The sequence below is a fragment of the Dendrobates tinctorius genome, unplaced genomic scaffold (genome assembly GCF_039654945.1).
Source record: "Dendrobates tinctorius isolate UK_male_01 unplaced genomic scaffold, ASM3965494v1 ptg000019l, whole genome shotgun sequence".
NCBI lineage: Eukaryota > Metazoa > Chordata > Amphibia > Anura > Dendrobatidae > Dendrobates > Dendrobates tinctorius.
The window spans coordinates 23,543,177-23,566,742 of NW_027361687.1; the positions used below are offsets into that span (position 1 = coordinate 23,543,177).

The 23,566-nt window shown below is 48.4% G+C and overlaps 1 protein-coding gene across 4 annotated transcripts in view; it reads left to right on the top strand.

Annotated features, from left to right (window-relative positions):
- The window catches only part of RMDN3 (regulator of microtubule dynamics 3), a 77,480-nt gene that overhangs the window by 24,170 nt on the left and 29,744 nt on the right, over positions 1 to 23,566 (top strand). For all 4 annotated transcript variants that reach the window (XM_073566697.1, XM_073566699.1, XM_073566696.1 and 1 more), the window contains exons 6-7: positions 3,914 to 4,016; positions 9,358 to 9,418. In XM_073566697.1, the coding sequence (XP_073422798.1) occupies positions 3,914 to 4,016; positions 9,358 to 9,418 (164 nt within the window). The remainder of the gene's footprint in view (positions 1 to 3,913; positions 4,017 to 9,357; positions 9,419 to 23,566) is intronic.

Consider the following 23,566-nt stretch of genomic DNA (forward strand, 5'->3'; position numbering starts at 1 on the left):
TGGGTTCCATAGACATCCAAGATGCCTATCTACATGTGCCCATATTTCCCGGACATCAGAAGTTCCTGCGGTTTGCGATTCTTCACGAACATTACCAGTTCGTCGCGCTTCCTTTCTGGCTCGCCACCGCTCCCAGAGTCTTCACGAAGATTATGGCGGCGTTGATGGCCTTGTTGAGGATCAGAGGTCTCGTTCTTTTTCCGTACCTCGACGATATCCTGATCAAGGCCCCCTCCTTTCAACAGGCCCGCCTAAGTGTGGTGATCGTTCTAGACACCCTGTCCAGTTTTGGGTGGATCGTCAACCGGGAAAAGTCCTGTCTGGTCCCTACTCAACGCCTTGTGTTTCTGGGCCTTCTGTTCGACACTCGTCGGTCAAGGGTATTTCTCCCACAAGACAAGATTCTTTCCCTGCAGCAGGGCGTGCGATCATTACAGATCACACGATTTCCATCCCTCAGGACAGCCATGAGGGTCCTGGGGAAGATGGTGGCGGCGATAGAGGCAGTTCCCTTTGCCCAATTTCACGCCAGGCCATTCCAGCAGGCCATTTTGTCCAGGTGGAACAGGTCGGCTCTGTCTCTGGATCGTCCGGTTCGCCTTTCCTGCCGGATCAGGCGGTCTCTCAACTGGTGGTTGACGTCTCCCCTCATTCTCTTGGGGCGGTCTTTTCTTCCCGTTCACTGGCAGATTGTCACTACGGACGCCAGCCTCATCGGCTGGGGTGCAGTGTTCTGCAATCACACTGTTCAGGGTCGATGGTCGACTCAGGAATCAGCTCTGCAGATCAATGTCCTAGAGATACGGGTGATCCATCTAGCTCTCGTCCACTGGGAAAGGCGCCTCAAGGGCCTGCCTGTCAGGATTCAGACAGACCATGCTACAGCGGTGGCGTATATCAATCGCCAAGGGGGGACACGGAGTGTCTCAGCCCTGGCGGAAGTGTCCAGAATTCTTCAGTGGGCAGAGACCTTTGTTCCAACGATTTCCGCAGTTCACATTCCCGGCGTGGACAACTGGGCAGCCGATTTCCTCAGCCGCGAGGGTCTCGCGGCAGGGGAATGGTCCCTACATCCGGAGGTGTTTCATCTGCTCTGCCGTCGGTGAGGAACCCCGGATGTTGACCTCATGGCATCTCGCCTCAACAGGAAAGTCCCACAATTCGTGTCCAGGTCTCGGGACCCTCTGGCAGTGGGCGCCGACGCTCTGGCCGTCCCTTGGTCACAGTTCGTGCTCCCCTACCTGTTCCCTCCTCTGCCTCTTCTTCCCAAGTTGTTGAAGAAAATCAAAGCAGAGGGGATTCCAGTCATCCTCATCGCCCCGAATTGGCCCAGAAGGTCTTGATTCGCAGACATTGTCAACCTTCTCGTGGACGCCCCCTGGAAGCTTCCCGACGGGCAGATCTGCTGTCTCAAGGCCCGATTTGCCACCCCAATTCTCGGTTGCTCAATTTAACGGCGTGGCTGTTGAGACCGAGGTTTTGAGACGGGCAGGATTCTCTGATCGGGTAATTCATACCATGATCCGCGCCAGAAAGCCGCCTTCTTCGAAGATCTATTACCGTACTTGGAAAGCCTATTTCTCCTGGTGTGAGGCCAATGACATCGTGCCCTTGGTTTTTTCGCTCCCTTCTATTCTGGCGTTTCTTCAGGCAGGGCTGGATGCGGGGCTTGCTCTCAGTTCCTTGAAGGGTCAAGTTTCGGCACTGTCCATTTTATTTCAGAAAACGCTGGCCTCCCGGCCCCAGGTCAAAACCTTCCTCCAGGGTGTGGCTCACACGGTTCCTCCGTACCGAGCTCCCGTGGATCCTTGGGATCTTAATTTGGTTCTTCAGGTTCTGCAGGGTCCTCCTTTTGAACCTCTCAGGGACGTTTCCCTTTCCCTCCTTTCTTGGAAAGTGGCCTTTCTGGTGGCCATTACCTCCATCCGGCGCGTGTCGGAATTAGCGATACTTTCTTGCCGCTCTCCTTTTTTGGTCCTTCATCAGGACAAGGTAGTTCTGCGGCCTCCGCCCTCTTTTCTTCCGAAGGTGGTATCTTCGTTTCACCTCAATGAGGACATTGTTCTGCCATCCTTCTGCCCGAGCCCAGCTCACCCTCGGGAGCGGTCTTTGAACAAGCTGGACCTAGTCAGGGCATTGAGAGTCTATCTAGCCCGGACGACTTCCTTGAGGAAGTCAGACTCTCTGTTCATCACCCAGCCTCAAAGGCCACTATTGCGCGCTGGATCAGATCGGCAATTTTGGAGGCATACCGGGTCAAGCATCGAGTGACCCCTCCAGGGATCAGAGCGCACTCTACCCGGGCGGTGGGTGCCTCCTGGGCAGTGCGCCACAGAGCTTCCGCGCTGCAGCTTTGCAAGGCTGCAACGTGGTCATCGGTTCACACCTTTGTGAAATTCTACAGGGTCCACACCTACGCTTCGGCGGACGCCAGCCTAGGTAGAAGGATTCTGCAGGCTGCGGTGGCGAGTCCACTGGCCTGATGGAAGTTTGTTTCCCACCCCAGGGACTGCTTTGGGACGTCCCATGGTCTCTGTGTCCCCCAATAAGGCAAACGAGAAAACAGGATTTTTTGGGTTGCTTACCGTAAAATCTGTTTCTCGGAGCCTTCATTGGGGGACACAGCACCCTCCCATGTTCTACAACTCCTGTTCTTATGTTTGTCGGTTTGTTACAGTTGAGTTGTTTGTTCTGTTTTCAATCTATTCTGTTACTTCTCCTACTGCTTTCTCACTAACTGAGGAACTTCCTGCCGGTCGGTGGGGTGTACACTGCGGAGGAGGAGCTAACCTTTTTTTGTGCATAGTGTCATCCTCCTAGTGGCAGCAGCATACACCCATGGTATCTGTGTCCCCCAATGAAGGCTCCGAGAAACAGATTTTACGGTAAGCAACCCAAAAAATCCTGTTTTTAATAAGCAGTAAACTGCAAAAGTGACAATATTCAACTATGGAGGAGAAATGTTTCTGTAATTTTACATTCATTAAACCATTTTCATGATGCTATCCAATGTTTTAAATACTTTTATTTATTTTTTTTCCAGACCTAAACTTTCAACGACCTAGTGTACAATTATTAAAAATACAATGTATCGCCAAAAGTTTGTAGGCACCCCTCCAAGTGGGTGAGTTCAGGGGGTTTCTAACAGGTGTATAAAATAAAGCATTCAGTCGTGCAAGTTCCATAGAGAAACATTAGTGTAAGGGCAGGGTCAGACAACATGCTGATGGGCGCGCCAACTGGCCACACACTCGCAGATGTTCACACCAAGCTTTTTTGATGCATCTTTTTCACCAAGAAAAAAACATGCAAAAAAAATAGCTGAGATCGTTTTTAAAGAAAAGCATCACGGGTTATAAAAAAAAAAAAAAAAGACCACAAGGTAAAAAATGCACTGTATAAATATTAGATAAATGTCATTCAATTTCCCCCCCCCCCCCCCGTAATGTTGTAGTAGATAGTAGAAGCGCTCAAATAAATGCAGGTTCAGCTACCTGAGGGAAATAAAAAAAAAAAAAAAAATTTTAAATTTCTTTTTTTCACATGTGGTATCTCTGCATGTGTAATGGTTTAATCTAGGAAACTATTAAATTGAACGCTGAAAAATGAAAGAAAAATTTAATTTTCTCCTCACCTTCCCCCAAAAAATGCTATAAAGCGCTATCAAAATAACATGTGTAACCCAAAATAAGTCATTTCCCCCCCCCCCCCCCCCCCCAGATAAAGGTAAGCTGCTCAAGCCTCAACTAAGGTCCACGGTTTTGAAAAGCTAGCTCATATAAGTGCGATGGTCTGGTGGCCACGTATGTGGCTGTATGTTTAGTTCCTGTAGCCCTGCATCTCACCTGTTTACTGCCACTGTTTGATCGTGGAAACCACTGAAACGCCTAAATATTTATTTTCCTTTTCTCAGTACGGCAACCGCCAAGACTTTGTATGGAGACTAGCCCGGTCCTACAGCGATATGTGTGAGATTACCGAAGACCTTGCCGAGAAGAAGTCCTACTCCTCGGAAGGTGCGATGCAGACATGAGCAGATTTCTCCGCAGGCTCGAATTGTCAAAGTTTTAAGCGAAATGAATGCAAAGTTGGACAACTTTGGCTAGTTTCACACTAGCGTTACCGGGTGCCGCTAAGCTCCGCCCCTACTGCGCGCCCTCCGGTCATCTCCTCTGATCGCATGATGCTGTAGGCGATCAGCGTACTCTATATTTAGCGTTGGGTGCGCTGGTACACTTTTGACGGCGAATGCGCCCTTTTAGCACTGCGCCGACGTGCGCCAAAAGCACTGTGTTGCATTTTTGTGCGCTCGGCACAAGCGCCGGCAAAATCATGTCAGCGCATGGCCAGTGTACCCAACGCTAAATATAGGGTACGCTGATCACGTGCAGCATCATGTGATCAGAGGAGGAGATGACCAGAGGGGGCGCGGCCGGGAGCGGAGCTTAGCGGCGGCCGTGAGCTGCGCCCGGTAACGCTAGTGTGAAACTAGCCTTACTAATACTCTTTTGTATTGCAGTTCCTCACCATTGTGAAGTTAGTTGTCTTCTGTGAGTTGATGAGAGCACACTTGTGTATATTCGTAGGGTGAAAAATCTCTAGGGGTCAACCAACGTTAAAAAGGGCAAAAAAAAATGTTTTAAATCAGCTTCAAATGCTATAAAATACCAAATGCACGACACTTCCTATTCTTTTCCCGTGTGCACCATAAATCCTCCGGGACTTTGTATACAAGCTGGTCGTGGGTCACGCAACCGGTGTCCCGGCCCCGTTGGTCGTGGGTCACGCAACCGGTGTCCCGGCCCCGTTGGTCGTGGGTCACGCAACCGGTGTCCCGGCCCCGTTGGTCGTGGGTCACGCAACCGGTGTCCCGGCCCCGTTGGTCGTGGGTCACGCAACCGGTGTCCCGGCCCCGTTGGTCGTGGGTCACGCAACCGGTGTCCCGGCCCCGTTGGTCGTGGGTCACGCAACCGGTGTCCCGGCCCCGTTGGTCGTGGGTCACGCAACCGGTGTCCCGGCCCCGTTGGTCGTGGGTCACGCAACCGGTGTCCCGGCCCCGTTGGTCGTGGGTCACGCAACCGGTGTCCCGGCCCCGTTGGTCGTGGGTCACGCAACCGGTGTCCCGGCCCCGTTGGTCGTGGGTCACGCAACCGGTGTCCCGGCCCCGTTGGTCGTGGGTCACGCAACCGGTGTCCCGGCCCCGTTGGTCGTGGGTCACGCAACCGGTGTCCCGGCCCCGTTGGTCGTGGGTCACGCAACCGGTGTCCCGGCCCCGTTGGTCGTGGGTCACGCAACCGGTGTCCCGGCCCCGTTGGTCGTGGGTCACGCAACCGGTGTCCCGGCCCCGTTGGTCGTGGGTCACGCAACCGGTGTCCCGGCCCCGTTGGTCGTGGGTCACGCAACCGGTGTCCCGGCCCCGTTGGTCGTGGGTCACGCAACCGGTGTCCCGGCCCCGTTGGTCGTGGGTCACGCAACCGGTGTCCCGGCCCCGTTGGTCGTGGGTCACGCAACCGGTGTCCCGGCCCCGTTGGTCGTGGGTCACGCAACCGGTGTCCCGGCCCCGTTGGTCGTGGGTCACGCAACCGGTGTCCCGGCCCCGTTGGTCGTGGGTCACGCAACCGGTGTCCCGGCCCCGTTGGTCGTGGGTCACGCAACCGGTGTCCCGGCCCCGTTGGTCGTGGGTCACGCAACCGGTGTCCCGGCCCCGTTGGTCGTGGGTCACGCAACCGGTGTCCCGGCCCCGTTGGTCGTGGGTCACGCAACCGGTGTCCCGGCCCCGTTGGTCGTGGGTCACGCAACCGGTGTCCCGGCCCCGTTGGTCGTGGGTCACGCAACCGGTGTCCCGGCCCCGTTGGTCGTGGGTCACGCAACCGGTGTCCCGGCCCCGTTGGTCGTGGGTCACGCAACCGGTGTCCCGGCCCCGTTGGTCGTGGGTCACGCAACCGGTGTCCCGGCCCCGTTGGTCGTGGGTCACGCAACCGGTGTCCCGGCCCCGTTGGTCGTGGGTCACGCAACCGGTGTCCCGGCCCCGTTGGTCGTGGGTCACGCAACCGGTGTCCCGGCCCCGTTGGTCGTGGGTCACGCAACCGGTGTCCCGGCCCCGTTGGTCGTGGGTCACGCAACCGGTGTCCCGGCCCCGTTGGTCGTGGGTCACGCAACCGGTGTCCCGGCCCCGTTGGTCGTGGGTCACGCAACCGGTGTCCCGGCCCCGTTGGTCGTGGGTCACGCAACCGGTGTCCCGGCCCCGTTGGTCGTGGGTCACGCAACCGGTGTCCCGGCCCCGTTGGTCGTGGGTCACGCAACCGGTGTCCCGGCCCCGTTGGTCGTGGGTCACGCAACCGGTGTCCCGGCCCCGTTGGTCGTGGGTCACGCAACCGGTGTCCCGGCCCCGTTGGTCGTGGGTCACGCAACCGGTGTCCCGGCCCCGTTGGTCGTGGGTCACGCAACCGGTGTCCCGGCCCCGTTGGTCGTGGGTCACGCAACCGGTGTCCCGGCCCCGTTGGTCGTGGGTCACGCAACCGGTGTCCCGGCCCCGTTGGTCGTGGGTCACGCAACCGGTGTCCCGGCCCCGTTGGTCGTGGGTCACGCAACCGGTGTCCCGGCCCCGTTGGTCGTGGGTCACGCAACCGGTGTCCCGGCCCCGTTGGTCGTGGGTCACGCAACCGGTGTCCCGGCCCCGTTGGTCGTGGGTCACGCAACCGGTGTCCCGGCCCCGTTGGTCGTGGGTCACGCAACCGGTGTCCCGGCCCCGTTGGTCGTGGGTCACGCAACCGGTGTCCCGGCCCCGTTGGTCGTGGGTCACGCAACCGGTGTCCCGGCCCCGTTGGTCGTGGGTCACGCAACCGGTGTCCCGGCCCCGTTGGTCGTGGGTCACGCAACCGGTGTCCCGGCCCCGTTGGTCGTGGGTCACGCAACCGGTGTCCCGGCCCCGTTGGTCGTGGGTCACGCAACCGGTGTCCCGGCCCCGTTGGTCGTGGGTCACGCAACCGGTGTCCCGGCCCCGTTGGTCGTGGGTCACGCAACCGGTGTCCCGGCCCCGTTGGTCGTGGGTCACGCAACCGGTGTCCCGGCCCCGTTGGTCGTGGGTCACGCAACCGGTGTCCCGGCCCCGTTGGTCGTGGGTCACGCAACCGGTGTCCCGGCCCCGTTGGTCGTGGGTCACGCAACCGGTGTCCCGGCCCCGTTGGTCGTGGGTCACGCAACCGGTGTCCCGGCCCCGTTGGTCGTGGGTCACGCAACCGGTGTCCCGGCCCCGTTGGTCGTGGGTCACGCAACCGGTGTCCCGGCCCCGTTGGTCGTGGGTCACGCAACCGGTGTCCCGGCCCCGTTGGTCGTGGGTCACGCAACCGGTGTCCCGGCCCCGTTGGTCGTGGGTCACGCAACCGGTGTCCCGGCCCCGTTGGTCGTGGGTCACGCAACCGGTGTCCCGGCCCCGTTGGTCGTGGGTCACGCAACCGGTGTCCCGGCCCCGTTGGTCGTGGGTCACGCAACCGGTGTCCCGGCCCCGTTGGTCGTGGGTCACGCAACCGGTGTCCCGGCCCCGTTGGTCGTGGGTCACGCAACCGGTGTCCCGGCCCCGTTGGTCGTGGGTCACGCAACCGGTGTCCCGGCCCCGTTGGTCGTGGGTCACGCAACCGGTGTCCCGGCCCCGTTGGTCGTGGGTCACGCAACCGGTGTCCCGGCCCCGTTGGTCGTGGGTCACGCAACCGGTGTCCCGGCCCCGTTGGTCGTGGGTCACGCAACCGGTGTCCCGGCCCCGTTGGTCACAATAGCATGCTAATAGCAAGTAAACAGAGGGGGCTGTTTAACCCTTTGATGTCGACATCATTTGTTATGTCTTCATTGTCCCATAAAAGCAGCCCTAATATATATCACGGGATAAATGCATCCGTCATGACCGTTAATAAATTAATGCTACATGATGTGTTTGTGTCATTGAGCTTAAAAGGGGATCTGTCACCCAAGTTTTTACTACCCCATTTAAAAGCAGCTAGATTTAGGGACAGAGACCTTGACTCCAGCAAGGTGTCACTTACTGGGCTGCTTTCTGCAATTTTGATTGAAAACGGTTTTATCTAGCAGTTCTCTAAATGCTGAGCTCTGTATAATCCCCGCCCACACCACTGGCAGCACATGTACATTGTACACAGAAAGCAGCCAATCATTAGTGGGAGTGTGGTTATGCACAGCTCATGAATATTGAGGGATATGTGGCAGCAGGTTTACTAGTCCTTTAGTGTTATTCTTCTGCTGATAAAACTGTGTTTTTATCACAACTACAGCAAGCAGCCCAGTAAGTGATACATTGTTGTAATCAGCGCCTATGTATCTACATCGTTCTGCTCTCTGATTAGGTGGCCAAAACATGGTGACAGTTTTCCTTTAAGGTTAAGCGCTGAATTGGTATGGAAAATAAGATGTGATCATGGATTTTGTTTTTCTCTTTTTTTTTTTTTTTTTTTTTTTTTTTTTTTTTTTTACGAAAAGTTGGAAAACCCCTCATGTCATGAGCTACTAATGTATGAGAGGGAATTTTGGAGCCAACCAGAGTTTAAAAATCACCCATTTTGCGCTCTGGGACACATGACAATTTGTCATACGTTTGATGTTCTGTATGTGCCAAAATCATATCCAGATGTAGTTTATTTTTTATATCCACAAAAATTATCCATACACACATCTAAACTTGGCCTTAAAGGGGTATTTTCTTTTTTTTTTTTTTTTATAGATAGTGTCACATAGCTTGTAAATACAAGCACTTTTCCAATTTACTGCTTATCTAAAATTTGCAGCCGTCCTTGAGAAATTAACACCTTTGTTTACAGCTTGTTGTCTAACAGACCGACCACTGCTTGTAAGCACGGCGGTGAGTGTAGAAGGTGATCAATGATCCTGCCCAGCTTCAAAACAGTGCTTACAAGCTCAATAGAAAATAGCTTGTAAGCACTGCACATGTTTAACAGCAGTGATCGGTCTCTAAGGTAACAAATGGTAACAAAAGAAAAGTGTTATTATCTCAAGAACGGCTGAAGATTTTAATAAACAGTAAATTGTATAATTGCTTGTATTTACAAGAACTATCCAACAATATCCATCTGTTAAGATGGGAATTGCCCTTTACATTGATTTGATGAAATTTAATCATCCCATGTCACTGATTAACCTGTGTTACGGCTACAAGCCTGTCTCACTAGTAAGTGATTTTGGAAGTGGCATGAAGACTAAAATCGTTGACAACTGTTATTTTGCAGTATCCTCTATGATGACCGACAGATTTAAAGAGTTGGCCTGTTATTTATTCAGTGAGAAAGACAAGGAATGACTTTTTTTTTTTTTTTTTTTTTTTTTTTTTTTTAGGGAAAGAAGAAGTTGAAGTTGCACTTCAGACAGAAAATCAAAGTGCTGAGTGCCACAAATGGTACGTTTCTCGCTGTGGGGGAGGCTCAGGGTCGTGTTCAGCATTCATCTTCCCGTAGACATAACACAGAACACACAGCTCGCTGCTCTCTGCCTACGCTCTACTCACAGGGTCACCCTTCCCGCTTTTCTCAGGAGATTTTACTGGCTCTTTAGCAGACACTTCATACAGATAAGTGGGTTATTTTTGGTACCTCAAAGAAGCAAACTTTTATCCACCCTCGAATTGCAGACTTTACACCAAAGATAAAAAAAAAACATTACTGCCGCCTTTATATCTGTGTATACAACATTATACCGCCAAGTAGTGCTTCTCGTACCACCGCGTTATTGTCTGCCCCCAGTGAGAGGGATGGCTATAAAGGGTGATGTATCTGGAATAAAAAGCTCCAGACAATTAGAAATGGCTGAAATTGCAAAGTGCTTGAAAAAAAAATATTTTTTTGCTATTAATCTTATTAAAACTTCTTTAAAAAAATATAAATATAAAAAAAGCATGGGTTTTTAATTTTCTAGTTTACTTCTTATTGCGGAGGTTACTGGCCACCTCTTCTGACGGCAGTGGCCAGTCTCCTAGGCATGCGTGATGCTTTAGAGCCTGGAAGCGCTACTCTGAAGCTGAAGCTTCAGTTCCCCGGTACTTTGCCTTGTGCTGCAGGGGAGAAGCTGCAACACATGGCATTGGAGAGGGCACAGTTCAGACCATGTTGCTGGACTGAGATGTCCACCTTCAGGAGCACACATTGAGCTCCACACATTCATGTGTATGGGGTATCCGGGAGAGAGCTGACGCTTAATGAGCCCTTGGCAGTCCGCTGTGGGACGTGTCTGACCATCATTGGTTTTATGCTTAACCACTTCATGATCGGGCAGTTTTTCCTCTTTCCAGATCAGGCACGTTTTCAGAGTTTGCGTTTTTCATACATGCGGTTTAAAGAGCTATAACTTCTTTTTTCCTTTCAAATAGTCAAATAATTTTTGCACCTTTTCTTTTTTTTTTCTCCATGATATACGAGACTTAATTTTTATGGGTTTTTTTTTCCTATTTTTAGTTCTTTCTTTGACTGCACAGAACCAGGAATAAAAAGGATTTAATGCTTTCCCTATTCTGAATCAAATATGTTTTTAACTCAGACACAACTTTTTTTTTTTTTTGTTTGTTTTGTTTTTTTTCCCCTTCTCCCATGACAGCACCACCTGAGAGAGATGGTATCCGCCCACCAGGACAGGAAACCTACTGAATAAAAAAGCAGTACCTCTCCTAACGTCTGTTCGGTTTCCTGTCCTCGAGGGAACCTGTAGAAAGAAGAGGTACGCTTACCTGGGAGGGTGTCAGGGAACGTAGGATGCTGTCCGCGGGTGAGGTGACTCAGACCGGAAGGTTCGTGCAGCACCGTGCAGGCTGAGACTTCTTGGGCAAATGTCTCGAGCTGGCATGAGGTCCCAGGTCTGCACGTGCTTGTAGTTGCAGTAGCGCCCAAGCGATGTGCACCGGGACTTGCTTCCAGGTCTGCACACGGCCAGGGACGCTGGAGGAAGCTGGCGTGTCCTGAAGGCCGAGTGCGCTGAAAAACGAGGCTGCCCAGGTCTGCGCACGTGCGGGACGCAGGAGGATATCTGGCGCATCCTGGTGACATAACGCACTGGGGACTACAGCGGCCATCCGGGACTGCGCATGCACAGGGCTAAGGGGATCCATGCACACAGTGTGCCAGATTTGAAACCTCAGGAGACGGAGCCAGATATGGGCCGGCCACCTGATATTTAAAGGGAAGTGCCCAGCAAGATGGCGTTCCTGAAACAATACGAATCGTGGATGAGCTACAACAGCCACAGCAACAGCGTCACCTGACGCTACCACCATCCTCTTAACTGCAGTCGACACAGGAGCCTTTTCAGCGCCGCCAGCAGCATCGGCAAGGACGCAATGGCAGTCATATAAGCAGCAGGACCAGTCTAAAGAGCAAGGCAGGTCACGAGCCCACCTCCAGGTAGAGACGCAATTTTGAACCAGCTCAGCCTCAGCCTCCGTCTCCGGTACCGTAGATTAATCAGTTGAATGGTGAGTGATCTACGTGAAAGTGCACTGTACTAAAACTGGCCCCCTTTCTCTGTGTATTCCTTTACTAGGGAAGGCCCCTGAAACGTAGTTCCAAGCAGAACAATAGGGAGTATGCCCTGTGCAAAGGAGATCTACCCGGCACTGATAATAAGAGACTTTTCCCTGAGTGTATACAACAGACGGTCTCAGAAGAAACCCCTGGGTTTGCTATGGACCTAAAGGCCATCATTAGATCGGAGGTCTAGGAGTCCTTAAGACACCTGATGGGACAAAGAGAAGAGGGGAAGTCAGAACCACTGTTGTCAGAGACTGAAAGATCAGTAGAGTTCCAGGAGGATTCGGACCTAACAGATTCGTACTCCTCTTCCTCATCTGATGAGGACATGGGGGGTAGGCCCTGCTTCCCAGCTGTAGATATTGACAGGCTGGTCAGGGCAATAAGGTCCACTCTGAGCAGGCAAGGAGGAAGCCTGTGCAGCGCCTGTCAGATCGCTGATCTGACAGAGTGCTGTGCAACTGTCAGATCAGCGATCTGACACTAGATACTGATGTCCCCCCTGGGACACTGTAATAAAGTAAAAAAACACTTGTAAAAAAATTTTTAAAAAAATTCCTAAGTAAAAAAAAAAAAAAGTATTCCCTAATTAAATTCTTTTTTTTTCTAAATAATAAAAAAAAACAATAAGAGTACACATATTTAGTATCGCTGCATCCGTAACGACCCGCCCTATAAATCTGTCCCACTAGTTAACCCCTTTAGTGAACCCCTTAAAGCATTGGTTTTTGCTTTGTTTTTTTTTATCATCATACCGCCGAACAAAAAGTGCAAGAACGTGCGATCAAAAAGACAGATATGAATAAACATGGTACCGCTGAAAACGTCATCTAGTCCTGCAAAAAACGAGCTGCCACACAGCGTCATCAGCGAAAAAATAAGAAAGTTATAGCTCGCAGAATAAAGCGATGCAAAAATAATAATTTTTTATATAAAATTGTTTTCATTGCAAAAATCGCCAAAACATAAAAAAACACATAAATGAGGTATCGCTGTTATCGTACTGACCCAAAGAATAAAACCGCCTTATCAATCTTGCCACAAGCGCAACGGTGTAAACACATCCCCCAAAAGAAATTCATGAAATGCTGGTTTTTGTTCATTCTGCGTCCCAAAAATCAGAATAAAAAGTGATCAAAAAATTTCACGTGCCCGAAAATGGTACCTATAAAAACGTCAACTCGTCCCTCAAAAAATAAGACCTCACATGACTCGGTGGGTCAAAATACGGAAAAATTATAGCTCTCAAAATGTGGTGATGCAAAAACTATTTTTACAATAAAAAGCGTCTTTTAGCGTGTGACAGCTGCCAAACATAAAAACCCACCATAAATAGTAAATCAAATCCCACCTTTATCACCCCCTTAGTTAGTTAGTGAAAAATAATAAAATTAAAAAATTTTTTTTTTCCAGTTAGGGGTGTGTTGGTGTTAGGGTTGGACTTAGAATTGGGGGGTTTCCACTGTTTGGGCACATCAGGTGCTCTCCAAACGCAACATGGTGTCTGATCTCAGTTCCAGCCAATTCTGCGTTGAAAAAGTCAAACGGTGCTCCTTCCTTTTCGAGCTCTGCCATGCGCCCAAACAGTGATTTACTCCCACATATGGGGTATCAGCATACTCAGAACAAATTGCATAACAACTTTTGGAGTCCAATTTCTCCTGTTACCCTTGGAAAAATAAAAAATTAGGGGCAAAAATATCATTTTTGTGGAAAAAAATATACTTTTTTTATGGCTCTACGTTATAAAATTCTGTGAAGCACTTGGGGGTTCAAAGTGCTCGCCACACATCTAGATAAGTTCCTTGGGGGGGGGTGTAGTTTCCAAAATGGGGTGACTTGTGGGGGGTTTCCATAGTTTAGGCACATCGGGGACTCTCCAAATGTGGACATGACACCCGCAGACCATTCCATCAAAGTCTGCATTCCAAAACGTCACTACTTCCCTTCTGAGCCCTGACGTGTGCCCATACAGTAGTTTTCTCCCACATATGGGATATCAGCGTACTCGGGACAAATTGGACAACAACTTTTGGGGTCCAATTTCTCCTGTTACCCTGGGGAAAATAAAAAAATTGGGGACTAAAAGGTCATGTTTGTGGAAAAAAATGTTTGTTTTTTTTTGTTTTTTTTTTATTTTCACGCCTGGGCGTTATAAACTTCTGTGAAGCACTTGGGGTTCAAAATGCTCACCACACATCTAGATAAGTTCCTTGGGGAGTCTAGTTTCTAAAATGGTGTCACTTGTAGGGGGTTTCCACTGCTTACGCACATCAGGGGCTATCCAAACGTGACATGGCGCCCAATCTCAATTCCAGCCAATTTTGCGTTGAAAAAGTCAAACGGCGCCCATTCCCTTCCGAGCTCTGCCATGCGCCGAAACAGTGGTCCCCCCCACATATCGGGTATCGGCGTACTCGGGACAAATTGCACAATAACTTTTGCGGTCCAATTTCTCCTGTTACCCTTGGTAAAATAAAAAAAATTGGACCTGAAGTAATTTTTCTGTGAAAAAAAGTTAAATGTTCATTTATTTATTTTTTAAACATTCAAAAAATTCCTGTGAAGCATCGGAAGGGTTAATAAACTTCTTGAATGTGGTTTTGAGCACCTTGAGGGGTACAGTTTTTAGAATGGTGTCACTTTTGGGGATTTTCTATCATATAGACACCTCAAAGTGACTTCAAATGTGATGTGGTCCCTAAAAATAAAATGGTGTTGTAAAAATGAGAAATCGCTGATCAACTTTTAACCCTTTTAACTTCCTAACTAAAAAAAATTTTGGCTCCAAAATTGTGGTGATGTAAAATAAACATGTGGGAAATGTTACTTAAGTTTTTTGTGTGCCATATCTCTGTGATTTAAGGGCATAAAAATTCAAAGTTGGAAAATTGCGAAACTTTCACCAAATTTCCATTTTTTTTTTTTTTTTTTTTTTTTTTTTCACAAATAAACGCAAGTTATATGAATGAAATTTTACCACTTACATGAAGTACAATATGTCACGAGAAAACAATGTCAGAATCACCAGGTTCCATGGAAGCGTTTCAAAGTTATTACCTCCTAAAGGGACAGTGGTCAGAATTGTAAAAATTGGCCCGGTCATTAACGTGCAAACCACCCTTGTGGGTAAAGGGGTTAATAGAGTGGAAAAAGCCAGAAAGGAAAGGGCCACTACCATCTTCTTCAAAAAGGAGATATCTTTTTGATGAAAAAGAGGCAGGCATATGGGAGAAGACCCCAAAGATCAATGTTGCGGTTGCTAAGTCAGTTAAAAGTTATAAGACCTATGTTGCCCTTAGAAGACCTAGGACTCTCAGGGATCACTTGCATAAGACGGCAGAGGTCTAACTAAAACAAGCCTGGGAGTCATCGGCAGGCTCGTTAAAGCCAGCAATAGCAGCAACCTGCACTGTAAGATCTATGATGGTGTGGCTACAGCAGCTGGGTGACCATCTAAGAGACAATACTCCAAGAGAGAAGATCCTGGCGGATCTTTCGCTGTTACAGGGAGCAGTTTCCTTTTTTGCTGATGCCTCGGATGATTCAGTTAGCAGCAAGCTCGGCAAACCTCTTTAATGCTGCCCACAGGGCTATGGCTCAAGAGCTGGCCAGGAGATACCCAGTCCAAGACTAGGCTATGCTCTATCCTGTGTGAGGGGAAATATCTTTTTGGTCAAGCCCTGGATGATATTCTTGACAAGGCAGCAGACAAGGAAAAAAGGTTTTCCCAGTGTGTCCCGTCCGCAGTTTAAAAGTTCCTTTCGTAGGAGAAGGTGGAGCAGGCGTAGACCCTCCAAGGAAGAGAGCGACTGGAAGGATAAGAAACCGAGGAGCAAGGGCTTCATGTTCGTGGGTTCCTTGACGATGAGCCGAAAATCCTCCAAGTGATGGACTGTCCCATGTAGGAGGACGGCTGTCCCACTTCCAACCTGCTTTGGAGGAGATCACAGCTAATGCCTGGGTGCTCAGCCTAATAAGATCAGGGCTGAGACTAGAGTTCACATCCATCCCCAGGCACAGCTTCAGGATCTTGTCACCCAGATACAGGAAGGAACAACAGGCCCTGGAAGCAGAGGTGTTACTCCTATTTCAACAGAGGGTACTGGTAGAGGTGCCTGTTCAGCAGCAAGGGAGGGGGTTCTATTCTCCCCTGTTTCTGATAAGGAAGCCCGACCAGTTGTTATCAATCTCAAAGACCTCAACAAGTTCCTGGTCTACGGACCATTCAAAATGGAGTTGATAAAAACAGCAATAAAGATCTTGTTCCCGGGCTGCTACATGAGTGTCTTAAGGTCCTGTCACACATAGCGATCTCGCTAGCGAGATCGCTGAGTCACAATTTTTGTGACACAACAGCGATCTCACCAGCGAGATCGCTGTGTGTGACAGCAATCAGCGACCGGCCCACCTGCCGGGATCGCTGCAGGAAAGGCCAGGACTGTTTTTTTGGTTGCTGGTCTCCCGCTGGCCACCACGCATCGCTGCGTGTGACAGGCGGGAGACCAGCGATCTGCTGGTAACTAATGTACACATCGGGTATCCAAGGGATGTGCGTCCCTTAGATATCCGATGTGTAAGTTACTTACCAGCGCCCTGCATCAGCGCGCTGGTTACTAACGTGCACAGTGACCCTGGTCGTCGCTGTGCTGATCGCTGGTGAAGCTGTCTGTTTGACAGCTCACCAGCGATCACATAGCGATTCACCAGCGATCCTGACACATTCATATCATTGTCAGGATCGCTGGTGAGTCGCTATGTGTGACTCCAGCCTTAGAGTTGAAGGATGCATATTAACATGTCCCTTTTCATCAGGAAGACCAGCAATACCTGAGGGTAGCAGTATATATACACTAACAACTCGGACATTTCCAGCACAGGGCTCTGCCCTTTGGTCTGTCCATGGCCCCGAGAATCTTCACCAAGATAGTTCTGGAGATGACGGCACATTTACGGGAGAAGAATTTGTTAGTAGTGCCATATCTGGATGATTTTTTAGTGATCAGCAGAACAGAACACAAATGCAGTTCTCGACTAAATCATATCCGAGCCACTATGTCAAGATTCGGTTGGATGATAAATATTGAAAAGTCGAGGCTGCAGCACCTGAAGGTTCAATCCTTCTTAGGAAACAGACCTGCCTTTCCTAGTCCAAAATAAGCCCTACCAGGAGAAAAGAATGGATAATAGCCCTAGTGTCAGCAGTATTGACCAACCGGAGTATGTCTCTGAGGAAAGCCATGTCTCTACTAGGATCAATGACATGCATCCCAGCAGTACAGTGGGCCCAAGTGTCATTCCAGGGCCTTGCAGCAGGATGTCCTAGAGAGAGAAAGGAAGCTTGCTGGATGCCTAGAGTGGAAGATTATTCTCTCCCAGGAAACGGTAGACTCCATGGCCTGGTGGCAGGATACAAGGAATCTGTCGCAGGGTATTCCATGGTCCCACTATATATCGGATTTGATCGTGACAGATGCAAGCGCGGAATTATGGGGTGCACATCTTGGGGACCGTATAATCCAGGGAATCTGGTCAGAGGCAGAAACGTGGTTCCTCAAACTACAAAGAGCTGCTGGCAATAAGGAACGTAGTAATAGAGTTCCTTACCCATTTAGAATGGAGCCATGTTCAAATAATGTTGGACAATCGAACTTCAGTTGCCTATATCAATCACCAGAGGGCACAAGATTCCGGCCCCTAATGCGATTAGCTCGGGAAATTCTCCAGGTTATGGAGGAACATCAGCTACTGATATCGGCCTTACACATAAAGGGGAAGGAAAACTAGGAAGCAGATTTCTTTAGCCGGACAACCTTAAAACAGGGGGAATGGGAGCTGGATCCATCAGTTTTTCAGCAGATTGTGGATCTTTGGGGGCAGCCAGAGATAGACTTGTTTGCCAACAGGAAGACAAAGATCTTCTGCCCTCTAAACCCAAGAGAAAAACCATACGCAGTGGATGCACTACAGATCCCTTGGGGTTTCTGAATGGCTTATGCATTTCCCCCATTAATGTTGATCCTGGCAGTTTTGAGGAAAATTCGGGAGGAAGGCGCAGATGTCATCCTCATTGCTCCTTTTTGGCCCAAGAGACCATGGTTCTCATGGATGAGGAGGATGTCCTTGGCAGAACCCTGAATTCTTCCATGTCTCCTCAGGCAGGGCCCAATGTCAGAGTCTCAGAACTCAGGTCTACGTTTGACGGCCTGGATTTTGAGAGGGTGCTGCTAGCACAAAGAGAGTTCTCTCCTGCCTTGGTCACTACCCTGATGCAAAGTAGGAAGCCTATAACAACTAGGATATACAGCAGGATATGGGCTAAGTGTTGGACTTTTTCAGGGCAGTCTATTGATTATGATCCCAATCAGACCTATTTTAGATTTTCTTCAGAGGGATATGGAGATGGGCCTAGCCACCAGCACCCTTAAGGTGCAGGTATCCGCCGTAGCAGCCTTATATAAGTATAACCTGGCAGTGAATAGATGGGTGGCTAGGTGCATTAAAGGATGCCAGAGGTCTAGGCCTATACCAGCTCCAAAAATGCCTCCGTTGGACTTAAATCTAGTCCTGGAAGCCTTAGCAAAATCGCCATTTGACTCCCTACATGAAGTGCCAGATAAGATAGTAACACTAAAAACCGTGATTCTAGTGGCGCTGACGTCGGCCTGCAGGGTTAGTGATTTGCAGGCCCTATCTATCAATCATCCTTTTATACAGGTATTAGATGATAGTGATTTTGAGGCCAGATCCAAGCGTGTCTTCCCCAAAGTGGCCACAAAGTTTCATAGGATTCAGGTGGTAGTTCTTCCCGCCTCCTATAGTAAACCAAAAACTGCAGAGGAACACAGACTTCACACGCTAGACGTCAGGAGGGCCTTGATACAGTACGTAGTCAGAACTAAATGGAGGAAGGATGAGGCCTTATTTGTGTCATTCGAGGGAATCCGGAAGGGGTGTAGTGTTACAAGGGGGACCCTAGCTAGATGGATAAGGGACGCCATTAGCTTAGCTCACCTCTAGTAATAAGCTGGTTCCTGGAAATCTGAAAGCCCATTCCACCAGGACTATGGCGACCTCCTGGGCTGAGAGCTGAGGTGTTGATCGACAAGATATGTAAGGCAGCCACATGGTCTTCATCTTTCACCTTCTATAGACGTTATCGCCTCAGACTGTCCTCCTCTGGTGACCTGTCCTTTGGGATGAAGGTATTGCAAGTGGTGATCCCTCCCTAGGGTGCTTTTGATCTATTTAGGTTTCTCAGGTGGTGCTGTCATGGGAGAAGGGAAAAAATCTTAGTTACTTACCGGTAACAGGATTTTACAGAGCCCATGACAGCACCCTTATATTCCCTCCCTCGCTTTGTCACTTGTGGTGTGCACTTTTAAGGGTGTTGAGAGAAATGTATTTGGTGACTGTGATGATACTGTCTGGAGTCCCTCTCATGCTCTGAAATCAAACTGTAGAGGAGAGGTACCGCCTTTTTATTCAGTAAGTTTCCTTGTCCTGGTAGGCAGATACCATCTCTCTTAGGTGGTGCTGTCATGGGCTCTGTAAAATCCTGTTACCGGTAAGTAACTAAGATTTTTCTTACGGGATGTGGCTGGTAGCAATGATTTGGATTGACAGTGGCATTTTTTTTTTATATTAGCATATATTTTTTTACCTGTTATTTGTTTATTTTTTATTTATTTGCACATTGTTATCCACCATAAGGTTATAAAAGACCTTTTGAGAGGCATTTTAAATATTTGAAATATTTTTATTTTCTTCTTATTTCCCTTGTAACTAGAGCTGATATATTATCCCCAGTTACAGGGGAACTTTCAGCGTCCAGATGGCATAGTAGAGTTGTTTCAGTCACCCATGACCCAGCAGCCCCTGCTCCCTCTCTATACAGTGATCACTTGAACTCTGTGTATGGTGGAAGAAGTGTGGTCAATGTCTCCTATTACTGCATACACATCATTTAGCACTGTGTATACAGAAATGGAGAATGCAGAGATGGTAATAACTCCTCCCTGCCTTCTGTATGGGGAGCTTGACTGTGGTAATATGGGGCATATTTTGGAGCTTCACTGTAGAGCAGCAGCTGGGACCACCCGAACTTTTAAAGTCTGTGATCATCCCTGAAGCAGTTAAGTAATAGTTCTCCACCGCACAACGTCTGGATCAATATTTAGCCAGTAATAGCCCTTGGGGTCTTATAAGTATCCTGTTTAGTAAGAAATGGACTCCTTTTGGACTACCATATTGGAAAAATGGCTTTGAGTGCAATGGTGCTTGTATGAATGTAGGTGTCACATATGGCATCCATCAACTGAGATAACGGGACTACCCGGCTTGAAGAGTAATGATTGAGTGTCTTTGTGTGGATGTCAGGAGATGAATTACCGGAGACATAGGACCTGCCACCTTCTCTGTATCTATTGTTCTATGTGTCATTCTACTTCTCCCCTTTACTACAGGCTGCTTTCATGTTGTTGCTGGTAGTTCATGTAGTACAGGTGACGTCCCAGCGTCCTGTACGATAATCCGGGGTATCTCCATGCTTTCTCACTACAATTGTTCTGCGCTCAGATGTAAACTCCTCTCTGCACTGCAATATGCACATTTGGCATTGATCGGAAGAGTGCAGCGTGTTAGGAGCTCACATCTGTCTCGCGTTAGCGTTTTCTTGTTTTGCTGACTCCGATACAGGAGTGAAGCCGTGCTGTCATGAGTTATTGCTCTTTCTATGAACTACTAACTCTGCCTGTAAAACTTTTGACTTCAACAGCAAAAATAACTCGAGGCATCCATTATAAAGCCGCAATAGTGCGCATTCTCCAGATTGAAGCCATAGTTAAAGGAGCTGTCTGCTACTTAGATGCTAATAACCAAGCCTTAAAGGGGAACAACGTAATACAGGGGCAGAGACCTTGATTCCAGGGAATTGTCACTTACTGGGCTGCTTGCTGTCATTTTGATACAATCTCCGTTTTCTCTACTGCAGAGCTCTGAATTCTGAGCCCTGTATAATCCCATTCGTGGGGGCGAGGCTACACAGAGCAGTTTACTAGGAGGCACGAGACACTTAATCCTGTAGTGATAATCTCCTGCTGATAAAACAGTGACATTATTGAAACATCAACGCACAACCTAGTAAGTGACTCATTACTGGAATCAGGATCTCTGCCACTACATTATGATGCTCTTAGATTACATTGCAAAAACCTGCTGACAGATTCCTTTTAAGTCCCCCATACAATTAGACTATCAAGAGAATGCCAAGAGTGTGAAAACCAGTAATCAAAGCAAAGAGTGGCTACTTTGAAGAACCTAGAATATAAGACATATTTTCAGTTGTTTCACACTTTTTTGTTAATTATATAATTCCACATGTGTTAATTCATAGTTTTGATGCCTTCAGAGTGAATCTACAATTTTCATAGTCATGAAAATAAAGAAAACTCTTTGAATGAGAAGGTGTGTCCAAACTTTTGGTCTGTACTGTATATATAATGTCTATATGTCTTGTACTTACAAGGACTGTCTGACAATATCCATTTATAAGGATGGAAATAACCTTTAAAAAATGTCAGTATTTGATGTCCAGACTTGAGTCAGTCACTGACCTTACAATATTCAGGCTTTTCTTTAGCTTTTCCTGTAGGATTTCCTCTTTCGTCTTACATGGACCTGTAAGGATAGAATTTGCTTTATGGTATTATTCCTGAGCAGGTTACACTGCAGCCATTTTAAGAGGTGTAAGTAATGAGCAAAAAAAAAAAAAAAAAAAGTAGTACTTGAATAAAACCTAGCTGACAATTTCCTAGCGTGCGTGCTGGGGGGATGGTTCATGATCGCATGACAGCTGAAGAACGGATCCTCCCCTAGGAGTTTCGTGCAGAGTTTCAGAAGAATGAATGTTGTGTCAGGTTGATGGTGAAATTACTTCCTATTTGTGTATCGCTTTCCTGGGGTTTGTGGAATTAGGACTCATTTACATAAGCAGAGCTGAACTCCCAGGTTTCGGTAGTTTTACACAACAATTTGGATCTGTTCCAAAAAAAGTACATTTGTGTGTGTGTGAAGAAGTCCTCATTGTGACGGTGAAGACAGAATTACTGTAGATTAATAATGCTATAGACCTGGTGACATGAAAACCCATAGAAACACATTAAACGTTTCCAAAAGTGAGTACAATACAAGTGTTGTATATGGAAGCACACGAAGTGTCAGTGTATATACGATAAGTACAGTACAAGAGTTGTATATGTATATAAAATGTGCACTGACTTTGTGTGGTAGGCCATAAGTGCCAAATATACACGTGTGTGTGTGTATATAATATAAATATAATTTTTTTTTTTTTTTTTTTGCTGAAAACGCCCCTCTTGGCTTATACACGAGTCATTGCCGGCGGGGGAGGGGGGATGGGAGAGCAGATATCATACTCGCCCTCCTGGCGTTATCGCTGAATATCAGTCTCTGCATCTCAGTCCAGGCGTCGGCATCTCTCTTCCTGTCTTCTTCCCTCCAGTGCTGAGCTGTCACGTGGTACTACTCATTAAAGTAATGAATATGCACGCGTCTCCACTCCCATAGGCGTGGAGCACATATTGTTTACTTTAATGAGCGGTACCACGTGACCACTCAGCTCTGGAAGGAAGACAGGAAGAGAGATGCCGGCGCCCCCACCGGATTGCGATCTAGCAGCGCCGGGAGGGTGAGCCATGTGATATTCACCTGTCCCACCTCCGTGCTGTGCTGTCTTCCGCGTCCTCTGGCTGTGACGTTCAGGTCAGAGGGCGCGATGACGTGTTTAGTGCACGCCCTCTGCCTGAACAGTCACTGCAGAGAGACGGAAGACATATCGCAAGTGGTGGGGGCCTGAGCCAACGGCGACACCGGCATATTTTAATATGGAGCATCTTATGGGGCCATCATTAACCTTTGTGCAGCATTATATGGGGAATATTTTTGTATGGAGCATCTTATGGGGCCCGTCATGAACTTCATGGAGCATTATATGGGGCTTCTGATTAAATATGGATATTTAAAAACTTTTTACCTACTGATGTCTCAATTAAATATTACTTTTATTGGTATCTATTTTTATTTTTGAAATTTACCAGTATCTGCTGCATTTCCCACCTTAGGCTTATACTCGAGTCAATAAGTTTTCCCAGTTTTTTGTGGCAAAATTAGGGGCCTTGGCTTATACTCGAGTATATACGGTAATAGGATGGCCCTATAAGTAAAATATTTGGCTTTAAAGGGAATTTATCAGCAGGTTTTTGCTATGTAATTTGAGGACCACATGAGGTAGGGGTTAAAATGCAGAATTCAGCAATGTGTCGCATGTAAGGCTGTGTGCTGTTGTTTACTTACACTGCCTTCAGGAAATTATCCTTTCTGTGACTATCTGGCGCAAGAGCACTGGTCCAACCGACACACCTCCTCCTGTGAATAAGCAGCTCACTGTCTATAGACATTGTATATACAGAGCCTGGTGTGGGTGGGGTTGGCTTTCTCAGCTCTCCTTCTTTGCTAAATGTAAAAGCTCTGATTGTGTCAGAACTGCTACACCCAGTAATCTAAGTGATACATTGTTGGAATCGGTGTCTTTCTCTACATCCTGCTGCTTTCAGGTGAGGTAGCCAAGACCTACTGACAGATCCCCTTTAAGGATAAATCCAATTTTGGGAAGCCCATTTTATTTTATTTTTTTTTTTTAAACAAAATACAGCCAAAACACAGGTGTTTTCCAAAACATGTTACACTTATCCCACACAAATCTTTTCTGGCCACTTTTCTGCAACACAACTCTCTCCTAATTTTGACAGCAAGTCAAGACACACACATACAATTAATAGGCCTGACAATCTTGCTGGCAAACTCCTAAGGCTATGTGCACACGTTGCGAATTCTGCTGCGTTTCCACAGTGGTTTTTGGCCCTGCGGAAATGCAGCAGTTCCGCAGACATGGTACAGTACCATGTAACCCTATGGCTTTTCAAAACCGCTGTGCTCACGCTGCGTTTTTTTCC